Raw genomic sequence first — 13,449 nt, forward strand, 5'->3', positions numbered from 1 at the left:
ATTTGATTATGTATTTGGTTATTCTTCAAGATTCTGGAAAGAAAGAATTTTTCGCTTTTACTTAGGTTGAGTTTCGTTTGGTAAACTTCACTTAATTCATTTTGATTGGAGTTTGATTAAACATACTACATGGTTTATGCCATTGTTGTTCTTTTGAAAATGTTGGACTCATAGCTTTCTTTCTATGGACAGACTAAATTCTCTATTAAATCTTCCATCTCCATGAATGTCATGTTTGACCTTGTTTTTAACTGATCTTTTACATCTTGTGAATATTGCCATTGATCTTGGTTTTTCCTTTTTATGAATCTCATTCGTATATGAGTTAGTTTGATTCGTTCAAGTTAGTGCATTGTTTATTCTCCCGTTATCTCTATAAGAGTTTTTAGTCAGAGATTTATCATTTAGAAATCACAAATGATTGAGTTGTCTTTTCCTATGACTTTTTCTTTTGGATCAATTGAAAGCTTGTTTGATGTCGCATGCCTAGTGGATCTTGTTTAAACTACTTTGATTTAAGATCTTTTCTAGTATGGCTTGACTCCTTTTTAGTACATCTTAAACTTCTTGAATGTTCTTCTGAGATGGTGATTTCAAGAACACTTTTGGAGTCTTGTTTTGAATCTTTTTAAAGAAGTTTTGAATTCTCTTTGAAGAAATATTAAACGGAATTTATTTTCTGTTGCTTGATTGAGATTGAAACCATTGCCCAATTTTGACGAAATTAATTTAAAGTTGGCATGCGCTATTTTAAATGAAGTTTTGAAAAGCTTCCTTGTTTAGTGGAAACCGGTTTGTTTGTAACGCACCACTTATTTCCTTACCAGATTGTAAGTAAAATTTTACCTCGAAATTTCTTTTCTAAAGAGAGTTTAACTTCCTCTTTTGTCCCCGCAATAAATGTTATACACGCTTGTTTGAATATGGGCTTGGGAATTTTTGAACAAGCATTTGATTTCTCTTCTGAGTTTTATGAATTACTTTTGGTTAAGTTGTGCACCTAATTATCTTTCTAAAATATTTGAGAAAATATTTTAGCTCTTAGCAAAACTTGTGTGCATTTTGTTTTTTTTTTAAAACTCTACATGATTTACTTCAACATGAAGTTGTATTGAAGTAAAGCCACGATTATGCTTTTGTTACTCTCTTGAAGGATGTTGTTACTTAACCTTTCTTTTAGACTGCGAAGTGGTTTTTCCGCAAGTTTTGGTTCCTTTATGAACAATGTATTCGGAAGTACTTTTAATCGTGCTCTTGAGTTCTGTAAGCTTTGTCTTGGGTTTGAAATATTCTCTTCTGTAAACCTCATGCTTCCTCGACTCAGCTTGAGTTTGTTTCAGACTGATGTGCTGGTTTTCCTCCTATTGATCTTGTTGAACTTCTTTGATCCAAGGGTTATCTTTGAAGTTGTCAATTGATTCATTTCTCGCAAACTTCACTGCTTGAGCATCCTTGTTTATCTGGAATTGGATACACTCTCTCAAATCTTTGAGTATTATCCTTGACATTTGACTCTCCTTTCTAAAGTCTTGTATCCTTCTGAGTAGACTCGAGAATTATTTTGATATCACGTGCGACTTGTAGACGTAGTAACGCGATGCGTTAGTTCTTTAAGGCGTGATATGTGTATACAGAAGTTGAAGCGGTAGGTGTGCAACGTTATGAGTTGTGGGTGTTTTGTTCCTTGCGAACGGGTTTGCGGTTGTCAGGCTTGTGATCGAGTATGGGGATTGTAAAGTGGTTGATGGAGTTGGAAAGTTGAAACCTTGAGGTTGATATAAGATTAGTGTGCGGATATTGAGCACATCGTTTTAACCCCATCATGTTTTATAACCTTCAATGCCTTGCCTTACTATCACATGTTTGAACCATGTCATCATTACTTTGTGAACGCCCATCTTGATTTGCATCCTATTTGGTACCTCAAGTTTTTGTAAAGCTTTGAGATCATATGGCCTTGTGCATTGAGCCTATCTTGTAACGTTTGCTTTGCAATCACATTCCTACCTTTGTATCATTATGCATACGACCACCCAAGTATTTGAAAACCGTATATATGTTTATGTTTTAGGGATATTTTTGCTTCTTCTTTAAATGTGTTCAAGGGTGAACTGTTATGAAATTCCTTTCATTTTGTATCAATTTTCGAGGGCGAAAATTTTTATAAGGTGGGTATGATGTAAGACCCAGAACTTTTGAAAAGTCTTATTATGATCAAGTCTCAAATCATATTGTTATTTATAGCCTTAATTTCAGAAATTATTTTATTAAAGATAATTAAGGCAAATTTTGATTTATTGAATTTGAGATAAGTTATGGTTATTATCCAATTTTACAATTATTGGATTATTTTCTATATTTGAATCATATAGTTGGTAGTTATGAAATAAAAAGGATTTTTATATGATTTTGGACTAAGTAATTAATATTTTAGAATATTGATATTACTATTTTGGAAAATGGAGAAAATAAGTATATTATTTCTAATTATTTGGTGGGGACAATTTATTGAAAATAATTTATGAAATTGATGAGCAAATAGTATTTTTATACATTATTATTAATGGATTAGAATTTATTTCTAATTACTATAATATCCCTACTTTTATTTGAAATTACAAAAGTACCCCTAACCCTAATTTTCAAAAAATGAAACCCTAGCCACCCCCCTAAACACACATAGCCGCAGCTGCCATCAGAAAGAAAGAAAGGAAGAAAGGAAGTGAACGGGGAAAAACGGAATCAGGGAAAGGGGGAAGGTCCAAGAGAGCAGCGAGGTAGAGAGGGAGAAGGGCTTGGCGCCGCCGTGCATCTTGCCGCGCCTCCTGCCACTGCCGCCCACTGATTCGCCGAACCCGACACGCCCTGCCGCCACAGCCGGTTGCGTCTGCTGCCTCACCGCCGCCGTTTTCGCATGCATCACCGCCCCGTAAAGCCGCGCCTTGCTGCTGATCTGTCACCGTGTTGCAGCGCCGCCATGGGTGAAGCTTCTGCCACCGCCATGAACTGCAAACAGAGGAGAGAGAGATGTTGAAACAGAGAGCTACGCGAGGAAGAGGGTGGCCCTGGGTCACCGACGTCGGGGCTTCCGTCATGCCCTGCCGCTCGCCGACGCCGATCGATGGAGGAAGAAGACGTGCAAGTCAGGGGCGCACCAGGTAGAGGTCGCTACGGTCGCTGACAACGCGAGGAAGAAAAGCGTCGTCGTGCTCTGCCGCTACCAGCGCCGCGCCTCTCTGTCTCGTCGCCGCCGTCCTCCTCATCGCCGACCAGCCCGTCTCATCGCCGTCGTCGAACCCGTCCCTTGCCGCCGCCGTTGAAGCTGCGAACAGAGAAGAGGGAAAGGGATGAGTCACGAGGAAGCAACGCTGCCCTTCCATCGCCGCTGCTGCCACGGTTGTGGTTGAGGGTATCCCCGTCGCCGTGGGTGGCTCCACCACCTTTGCTGCCGTGCCGTCAGAGTCTGCCGCCATGGCCGCCGGTCTCCTAGTCGCTGCTGTGGTTGGGGGTCTGCTGTGTATGGTCGCCAGAAAACCTTCCTGCCATCGGAGCTGTCCTGAAACACCATCGGAGTCTGACAGCGCTGCTGCCGGAGTTCTGAGGCCACCGGAACCACCGCCAGAGATTCTGGCTACTTTTGCCGTTGTCGGTAAGGGTTTTAATTTGCAGTTTTGGTCATTTTGGAACTTGAGAAGGTTTTAATGTTGCGCGGTTTTTATAGTTGATCCACCGGAGCTTCTGGCTGCCGCCGGAGCTGTTGTCGAGGCCGGTTCGAAATCGCAACTGCTTCGTGTTGTTATTCCGGTAAGAAATTATGTTTCGAAAAGCATCGCGTTAGTATTCGGTTGTGTTTGATTAATGAATATGAGTCTTGGTAATGTGGGATCGAGTCCTGATTATTATATGTTGCGATTAGTGTTGCTATGATTATTGCGAAAGTGGCTGGGAGCTGAGGTTTTGGTTGCCGTCAGTTCGGGTTGAGGTGGAAAGGACTCTGTGAGGCGTTTGGGTTGTGGAATTGCGTTTTGAGGTAGGGGCGCTTTCTAAAAACTATGTTTTATGTATTGGAATTATTACATATGGATACTGATGTGAGATATTGTGTATTTGGTGATTGTATCTGTCTCATGTATTATTTGACTGACTCGAATGATTATGGATGTTGGTTTGGCTGAATTGTTGTGCGGCTTTGTGAAATGTAATGTTTTGAAGTTGATTCTTTAAAGATTTGAAATCTGAGTTTAATCCGCTGAGGATTGATTTGATTTGAGTTAATTGTTTTGATGAATTGCGAAGTCGAATGCACTTTTGAATTCAGCCTGGTTTACTTTAATTGATTTGGTTTTGGACAAATGATTTGTTATTAAGCCATTTCTTTAAAGCTTTAGAAATGAGTTAAATCGGTTGATATTGAGTTGATTTTTGAAATGGTTTCCTTGAGGTATGCCACTGAGGCGACTGTTGAATTTAGCTTGCTTTTGAATTGATTTCTGGTTTTGAGCTGTTGAAAAGGAATGAGAAACGGTTTAGTTGGGACCCGAACCGGGTGGCAAAAGTCCAAGTTTTAGGGGAGGTGCTGCCGAAATTTCTACAAAATCCTACACTTGTTTGTAAAGTTATTTAAAAAGGGTTGGATTTGAGAAATTGTATTATTTGATTTATTAAGAGAATATTTATGTTTTCAAGCTTAATTTATTTAATGAACTTTATGCGTTGAGTTCGGCTTATTTAGAAATGAACTATTTGTACAGTTTGAATCACTGAAGGAAAGAATGATGCTCTAATATTGATTTCAATATAAAAAGGAGCTTTTAGTGATTTTAAAGGAATTTAGACTTTTGATTGAGTAATCAAGTTTGAGGCATTTTGGAAGAGCTAGAAAAATGGGTTCCAAAAAGAAACCTGAAAGTGGTTTGATTCAAATGAACCGGTTCCGTTTCAAATGAGTTGATTTTTGGACCGGGTTGGAACTTGTGATTTTGTATGATCGGTTTCATAATAAATTCAGTTTTATTTACTTGAATCGGGAATTTATGATTTTAAAAGTTTCAATGAATTTTAAGGAATTTATATAAGTTGACCTTCCCTAAAGACTTGGGACTCTGGCAAGAAACTTTTGTTATAAAATCCCATTGTTGGATGGGTGATTTTGAATGTTCCCAAAAAGAATCTTTAACTTTCCATGGTTTTGGAAGTTTTGGAAAGAGAATGCCGAGAGCGGCTTTGTTTTAAAAAGGGAACTCACTTTGAGTAGATTTGGCTTATGAGCCTGAGATGATTTGAGAAATGAGATCTTTAAAGCCAAGGCTAAAAAGAGTTGAAATTTGATTTCAAAGTGAAATGGCTTGAGAAAAGTGATTTATGGCTTAAATGCCGGTTTTATGAATTTGATGATGTTGAATGGTGGAAGTGTTGTTTTGTTGTGAGCCGGAATGGCCGTGTATGCTATTGAACTATGGCTGATTGCCGAATGAGTTGTGAGCCGTATGACTGATTATGAATTATGAACTTAAGCCGAAGGGCTGTATTTATTGATAAATTGGCTGGTTCTGGATTGAACCGTGAGCCGGATGGCTGAGATGGATGGTGATCCATGGTTGAGTATAAATGCATGTATGCAATTGAATGAATTGTGAATTTAAGCCGGATGGCTGAGATGAATGTTGTATGCGAGTATGCTTGTGTTTTCTCTCTGGTTGTAAGGGTGACAGGGCACCGATACCCTCTAATGGCGACAGGGCGCAGATACCCTCTAATGGCGACAGGGCGCAGATACCCTCTAATGGTGACAGGGCGCAGATACCCTCTAATGATAATAAAGCGCAACAGAGAGACTGTGTCCGGGTTAGCTACCGGACACGTCGGGTTGGCTTGGTAACCGACAGATGATATCATCAGCCACTAAGGACAGGCATGCATCATATGCATTTGTGTGACATTGGTTGGGTGTGCATATTATACTTGGTTTGCCTATGTGATTAATTGCTAACTGTTCTACTTGTAATAACTGTTTATTTGTGCTTGAACTTCCTAATTGTGTTTGCTACTGGGACTCTGTTGGACTGTGGTGATTGGTTGATTGTTGGATTGTTTGGGCCTAGGGCCGTGGTTGGAATGAGATGAACCGATGGTTGATTTCGGTTTTATGTTTCTGATTTGGAATAAAATATGAAAGCCTATTTTGTTTCAGTATAGATAAACCGTTTTGAAAGACTTTTGAGTTTTTGAGAATTTAATGGTTCCTCTTTCAGAAAAGATTTCCGACTTTACTTCTATTGTAAACCGTTATTTTTGAAAAGAGGCATAAGACGGTTATGAATCACTGGTGCGGTTATCTTCACGTATCCTATTACAGTAATTCCCAAAAACCCTCTACTGAGAACCCTTTCGAGGATGATGTTCTCATCCCCCTACATTTTTCCCCTTTCAGGATATGGGCGCAGAAGTTACGAAGAGTTCATTTAGTTGTTGTTGAGATGCTTTGTATTGTGTTGATTATGGTTTATTGTACCCTCGCCTTTATCTTGATATAATCTGTAAGAGGGATAGGAATTGTATTGGATTATGGTTGTAATATTACTTATATATATGTATGTATATATATGGATGTACTCTTTATGAGTTTTGTAAGTTGTATGGTATTTATGGATGTATGATATCGGATGAAAGTATTTTTGGATCGGTATTGCGATTTAAAGTTTTAAACAGGCTCATATTTTAGTATTAAATAATATAAAGTCGTCGTAATGTCTGAACTATCAGAGTCGCGCAGCCGGAAGTGTGAGCTTTGGTAGTTAGGATGTTACATGAGGGAGCGAGTGTTGAGGAAGAAGGGCCAGAGTGGGGGTTGAAGAGAGAGAGAGTGTGAGTAAGAGAGAGAGGGGTTGAAGATAAGGTATAGGGAGTGCCACGTAGGATCAGATTCCCACGAACCAAGCTCAGATCCAAGTCAGGACACTTTTGTCACACGGAAGGCATCTATCATGGGTATAACTTTAGTTTCAGGCTATTATAGATACAAATGTCAGCGTTTTTATCTGTCATGGATACAAATGGTCATTTATTCTATTTTATAACTTTGCAAATATTGTGGATGGCCTTATAAATACAGATGACTTCTTCTTACCGATAAAAATAACATCCTCCCTAGTCTTTTTAATCTCTCTCTCTCTCTTGCAATTTATAAGTGCTAAAAAATTATCATCACTTTTTTTTTTGAAAGAGAAAGCTCAACATCGAAATGGAGCAAACAAGACAAGGAAAGCTAATAAAAAGTAACTCCTAAGTCATCTCCGGCATAGCCATCGACAACTTGAGTTACTGACCACACCAGTCTCTAGCATATAAAAATGTTTTGAGTCACACAATCTCCAACTCCTGTTGTCTTATTCTGAAAAACGCCATCATTTCTTCGTAGCCAAATGTTCCATATAACTGAAAAAAACCCAACCATCCAACTCCTGCGCAATCCTTTTCTCAACGGCGTCAATCTCCAACTCTCAAAGTGGTCTTTCAATGTACCAGGTGCAGCCCACTTCTGTCCAAACTCTGAGATCCATGCACACCATACCTTCCAAGAGAACTCGCAAGTAACAAATAAATGTTGTAAGTTTTCTGCTTCTTTGTTGCACAAGACGCACAGATTATCATTCAGTTGTAGTATTCCCAGCCTATATAGCCGATCCTTTGTATTGACACGGCCTACCAAAACAAACCAAGTGAACAGCTCTACTCAAGGTGGAACTAGTCCTTTCCAAATTTCCTTTGCAAATTTATAGCTCAGAAACTCCTCGTCCAAAGTCTCCTCCTGCATAACCTGCACAAATGAGTTAGTAGAATAAACTCCTTCCTTATTGAATTTCCACACCACTCTATCTTGCACATTTGCTATCAATCTAACAGATTGCAAGACTTGAAGCAGTTGGTCTAAGGTCTCTGTTTCCCATACACGCAGTTCCCTTCTCCATTGAAAGTGCCAAACCCACTCTATCCCATCCCAGAACCCACAGTCCCCAATCACTGATCCTTTTTGGTTTGAAATCAAGAAGAGTCTCGAAAAGGAGTTTTTCAACTTTCCCACATGAAGCCACGTATCCTCCCAAAATATGGTGGACCTTCCATCCCCTACTTCTATAGCAAGTCCATCAATCAACTTCTGCCTCACATGTTGCTCCTTAATTGGCACTTGACATATGTCCCTCCACGGTCCACCTCTTAAGGGTAGATTCTGAGTTGATAGCAATAGGTCCGGGTTCAAATTATAACAGGAGCACACAATCTTCTTCCATAGGGGACATTCCTCCTTTGAGAATCGCCACCACCATTTGAACAGTAGTGCAGCATTGCGTACCACTGCATCACCCACCCCCAGCCCTCCTAACTTTTTCGGTGCCTGAACCAACTCCCACTTCACAAGAGCCATGCCCGGTCGCCCATCATCCTTCCCCCAAAAGAACCTCCTCTGCAACGTGATAATTTTCCTTGCAACCGCATTTGGCATCTTATACAAACTCAAGTAATAAACTGGTAAGCTGTTAATTACCGACTTTATGAGTACCAGTTTCCCAGCCTTACTAAGGACTTTTGCTTTCCACAAGCTGAGCTTCGCTTCTACCTTGTCTATGATCGGCTTCCAAGTCTTTACCAGCCTCGGGTTCGCGCCTAGGCTAATTCCTAAATACCTCACCGGTAAGGCCGCCTCCTGACAACCCAGCAGGTGACACATTCGGGTAACCCACTCCTGTCTGCAATTCACTGGTATCAAGTTAGACTTCTCAAAGTTAATGCTTAGACCAGACATCATTTCAAAACACCTCAGCAGCCTCTTATAGTTTCTAACGGTCTCCTCATCCGGGGGACAGAATAATATAGTGTCATCAGCAAATTGCAGATGTGATAACTCTATATTATCCCGACCAACAAGGAGTGGAGAGATTCGACCGTTCCTTACCGCCTCCCCGATCATCCTGTTAAGCACGTCTACCACCAAGACAAACAAGAATGGTGATAACGGATCACCTTGACGAAGCCCCCTTTCCATTTTGAAGGGTTTCGATGGAGACCCATTAACCAGAATAGAAATAGAAGCCGTATTGACACACTCCCGAATCCATGACCTCCATTTCCTACCGAATCCCATCTTCTCTAACACTGTATCAATAAAGCACCATTTAACTCTATCATAGGCTTTTTGAAAGTCCAGTTTAATAATTGATGACGCCTTCTTTTTCAGTTTCAACCATTGCACTGTTTCGCATGCGATTAAAGCTCCATCATGTATCTTCCTCCCCTTCACAAAGGCACTCTGTGACTCCCCAACTAGGCCTGGCATGACACTCCTCATTCTTGTTGTCAACAATTTAGAAATGACCTTGTATACACACCCCACCATACTGATAGGTCTGAGGTCTTTTATTTCCTTAGCACCAACAAATTTCGGAGCTAACACTACCCAAGTAATATTGGAGTCCTCTGGTAGTGTTGCTGTCTCGAAAAAGCACATAAGAGCTGTAGTGAAGTCGGGCCCAATTTCATTCCAACACTTTTTTATAAAGTTCATATTATACCCGTCACTCCCTGGAGCCTTAGAAGATTCACAATCCCAAACTGCCTTCTTCACTTCTTCCAAAGACGGTAATACCTCTAAGGCTTCAGCTTCCTCTCTGTCCAGTCGATTAACTAGTCCATCCCTAAAGCTCACCCTAGGAGAATGTTCCTGGTGGTACAGATGTTTATAAAAGTCCCGAATCGCTGCCTTAATTCTTGGTTGATTCCTCACTAACCTCCCTTGGATAACTAATGACTCAATCCTGTTATTTCTTCTTCTCGCCGAAGCTATATTATGGAAATACCTTGTGTTTCTATCCATCTTAGTAGCATGTCGAGATCTAGACATTTGCTTCCAGTGCAGATCCTGCCTCTCATACCACTTTTTCACAGCACCTCACTAGCGCCTTTCTCCTTGCCTCTATTGTACTATCATATCGCCCACTACTGACCATATCATCGACCTTCTGTATTTCTTCCTCTAACCTCTTAATCTTCTCAGGTAAATTCCCAAAATGTTGCTTATGCCATCTGCGCAGAGGTGTTGATAGTGCTTTCATCTTTTGTAAGAAGTGCATAGCCCCCAAATTCCTCCATTCTTCACTTACCATTCTCAAGAATCCTTCATGTGTGGACCAAGAGTCTAAGCTGCGAAATGGTCTCGGGCCCTCAAGTCCTCTTCTGTCTTCCACTATCAAAGGGCAGTGATCCGATAAACCTCTTAGCCCTCCCCTTAGATGCAATCCTGGATACTCATGAAGCCACCCCAGCGACACTAAGCACCTATCAATACGACTACACGACTGCCCTCTAAACCAAGTATACTTTCGATCATTCAGTGCCAAATCGATCAGTTCCATATCATTCATCCACACTTTAAAGTCTTCCGCAGATGCTGACAAACTAGTCGCGCCTTTTCTTTCTTCGAGATGCAGAATTTCGTTAAAATCCCCTAAACAGCAAAACGGCACCTGACACAGCCCTGCAATATAGCTCAATTCTTCCCAAACAGATGCCTTCTCAGCTCTCTCATGTGGGCCATACACCAGACATATAGCACAATGAAAGTTATCTTTTACCACAACCCCTTCTACACAGAGCCATCTATCACCTTTATAGCAATTATTCAATTTAAAAACCGTCTCGTCCCAAATTAATAATAACCCTCCAGAGGCTCCGATGGAACCCACAGACTCCCAACAAGCACTGTTATTTTCCCAGATACGAGCTACATCAAATTTAGTCACATCCTGTTTCTTTGTTTCTATCAACCCCAGCATACCCAATCTAATCTTACTGATAAAACTCTTAAGCATAGCCACTTTTCCATTACCTCCCAACCCCCTAATGTTCCAGGAACTTAAAATCATATCACAAATTTATTACACACCTGCCTTCGATTTTTTGGCCTGCTTCGTCGAGCTTTTTCTTTTTGCTTCGCTTGTTTTCGCTTCAGAGCAATCGCTTCATTCTGCTCCTGTAAAATGGCCATAATATCGTCCTCGTCACTGCATTGAGCACCTGACTCCACAGCTAGCTTCCATGCCTCTTTATTCTCAGCCATCTCCTCTTCCCAACTTGGTCTTTGGTTTTCATTTTGCACATCAGTGCCACCGTCCATGGCAGATCCCCTCTCTGTTCCTGATTGGTTACATATTACATGTTGTTCCTCTTGTTCTCTGCCATTCACCCGTTCCTCGCTCTCCATCGCAATTTCTCCCTCCTCCGGTCCCAACCCTGTAACGCCTCCAGAGTGCTGATTCTCCTCTGCTGCCGTGCAACCCATCAGACTCCCGTTGAGCTTGCCATATCCCTCATCCTCGAGTAACCGAACCCTGTCTTGTGATTTGCGAGTATGCTGTTCCTGGATCAGGTTGGTGCAGTTCTCCCTGTCTTGTTGCCACTGTTCTCCTTCACCCGCATCATTCAGAGTTTCCCCATTCCTCCCTATTCCTCCTACAAGCCTCGGTAACTCCGCCTCCTGCGCGACATTCCCCGGCACGCTTCGCACGCCACAGATCGCATCCACATCCTGTCCTGATCCCATCCCTTCAGCCCCCACCCTGTCAGACTTCTCTCCCTCCATGCCCCTGAGTTGCGCCTTGATTCCTAGCCGAGCCAGCCCAGTGGCGCGTTCCCCTGCCGCCGATCTGGGGTGTCCGTGGTTCTCCTCCCTCCTGCCTCGCGACTGATGGCCCTCTTCAGGTGAGGATTGGTGCGCCGCGATAGCTGACCCGTGCGCCAGGAACGCCTTCTCCTTTCGGGTCGGCAGAGAACCCGGGTCAGCTGCTACCCGGTTTGGGTTGTCAATGGAAGGCCTGCTCCAACAGCCTAAAGCTTCCCCACTTGTTCCACTTGGTTCATTCCCACTCATTCCCTTGGTGGGCCCAGTAGCAACCAGCCCAGTATCACAATAAACGCCAACACAGCTTTGGCTTCCATTTGGTCCATTCCTTCTTATTCCCCTAATAGGCCTAGTAACAGCCCGCCCAGTATCAAAACAAGTGCCAACGCAACTTTGGCGTCCGTTACGCTGATTGAAATCAAAAGAAGTTGTTTCCTCCGAATCCGCCCTCTCATTAATATGATAGGATCCCTGAGAATCCTCAGCCTCTTTCTATGCCGCACAATTCTCGTTTCCGTACTGAAGATTTAAATTTTTTTGATTCAATTCATTCAAAAATACAGTTGAATTTACCACTCTATCCTTTTCGTCTTCAGCAGACCGATTGTCCACCGATATCAGTACTGCCGCCTGGTCCCAAACCACCTCCGGTCGTTGACGACTCTTGTTTAGAGTGCCGCCAAGCTCTTCATACTGCACCCCTTCTCTCCCTGCTATGCACCTAACCGCTGTCTCCTCCTCCCTATTCCCAAAGCATTCCTCGCCATATACCTCTCCCCCCACTTCTTTGACAAGGACTTCGAAACCACTTGCTCCGATTGTAATGTGCATCCATTCGTGAATCAAATGAAAGATACACGTATCAATCAGTACTCGGCCCGCGCTAAAAGAATTACATGATCCTGTTAGTTTATCGCACTTCACCACGTCGCCCTACTGCTCCCCAATTCTGCAAAAGGTGTTTTTTGACCATGCATGTAATGGTACTCCATAGCACTCTAACCAAACTCTTCTAGACTTGCTTCTCTCTAGTTCATTCCATCTCCATACCCTATAAAACATCTGTAATAAAACGTTCTTTCTAAAAGTGTAAGCTTCTTCAGCACTTGGCACAGAGTCAAACGTTATCAGTGCTTTATATGCTCCCATCTCCCTAACGTGTGTTACACCTGGCAGTTCTTTATGAATCCTTCGCTGCAGTGCATTAAAATCGATCGCCAGCTTCGTGCCTCCCACGATACTTCGTTGTAGCCAGACAACATTCTCATTGACTACAGGGATTTCTACCTTCTTTGTCCGTCCATTTTTATTAAGATCTTTGATGTTATCATCAGGCCGTTGCCGTATCAATTGCTGTTCTGCTATCTTCACACTTCTTGTATGTGGGTTGCTTCCTCTATCGTTCTCCCTGGTGTTGTCCTTCACTTCTTTACCCCTTGTATTTTGGCCTACGGCTCCCCTTCTGTATTTCGCCTCTCCGACAAATACTCTATTGCCTCTCAACATCATACCATTCATCTCTGCTGCAGCTTTCAACGCACCTCCTTTAGTAGTGTACCGCACAAACGCGAACAGATAGATTTGACCATTTTTGTTCTTCCTCGACAAGTATATATCAATAATTCTTCCTGTCCACTTAAAAAGATGAAAGAGTTCTCTTTTAGATATATCTCTCGGCAAATTATTGACGAAAACTGAGAACGAATCAAACTCTAACCGCAAATACTCTGCATGATTCCAAACTCTAGGATCTTTTTCCTTCCCTGTGTTTCCCTTCC

General features: G+C 41.9%; 1 protein-coding gene across 1 annotated transcript; it reads left to right on the forward strand.

Moving 5' to 3' along the window:
* The first annotated feature begins 3,471 nt into the window (after window positions 1-3,471).
* Window positions 3,472-4,000, forward strand: LOC148570638 (uncharacterized). Its single transcript, XM_088507909.1, has 3 exons — window positions 3,472-3,655; window positions 3,722-3,804; window positions 3,917-4,000. Exons 1-3 carry the CDS (start codon window positions 3,472-3,474, stop codon window positions 3,998-4,000), a joined length of 351 nt encoding a protein of 116 aa, XP_088364035.1.
* Window positions 4,001-13,449: the final 9,449 nt, after the last annotated feature.

The sequence above is a fragment of the Arachis ipaensis genome, chromosome B3, assembly GCF_059453495.1.
Source record: "Arachis ipaensis isolate K30076 ecotype BB chromosome B3, ASM5945349v1, whole genome shotgun sequence".
Taxonomy (NCBI): Eukaryota; Viridiplantae; Streptophyta; class Magnoliopsida; order Fabales; family Fabaceae; genus Arachis; species Arachis ipaensis.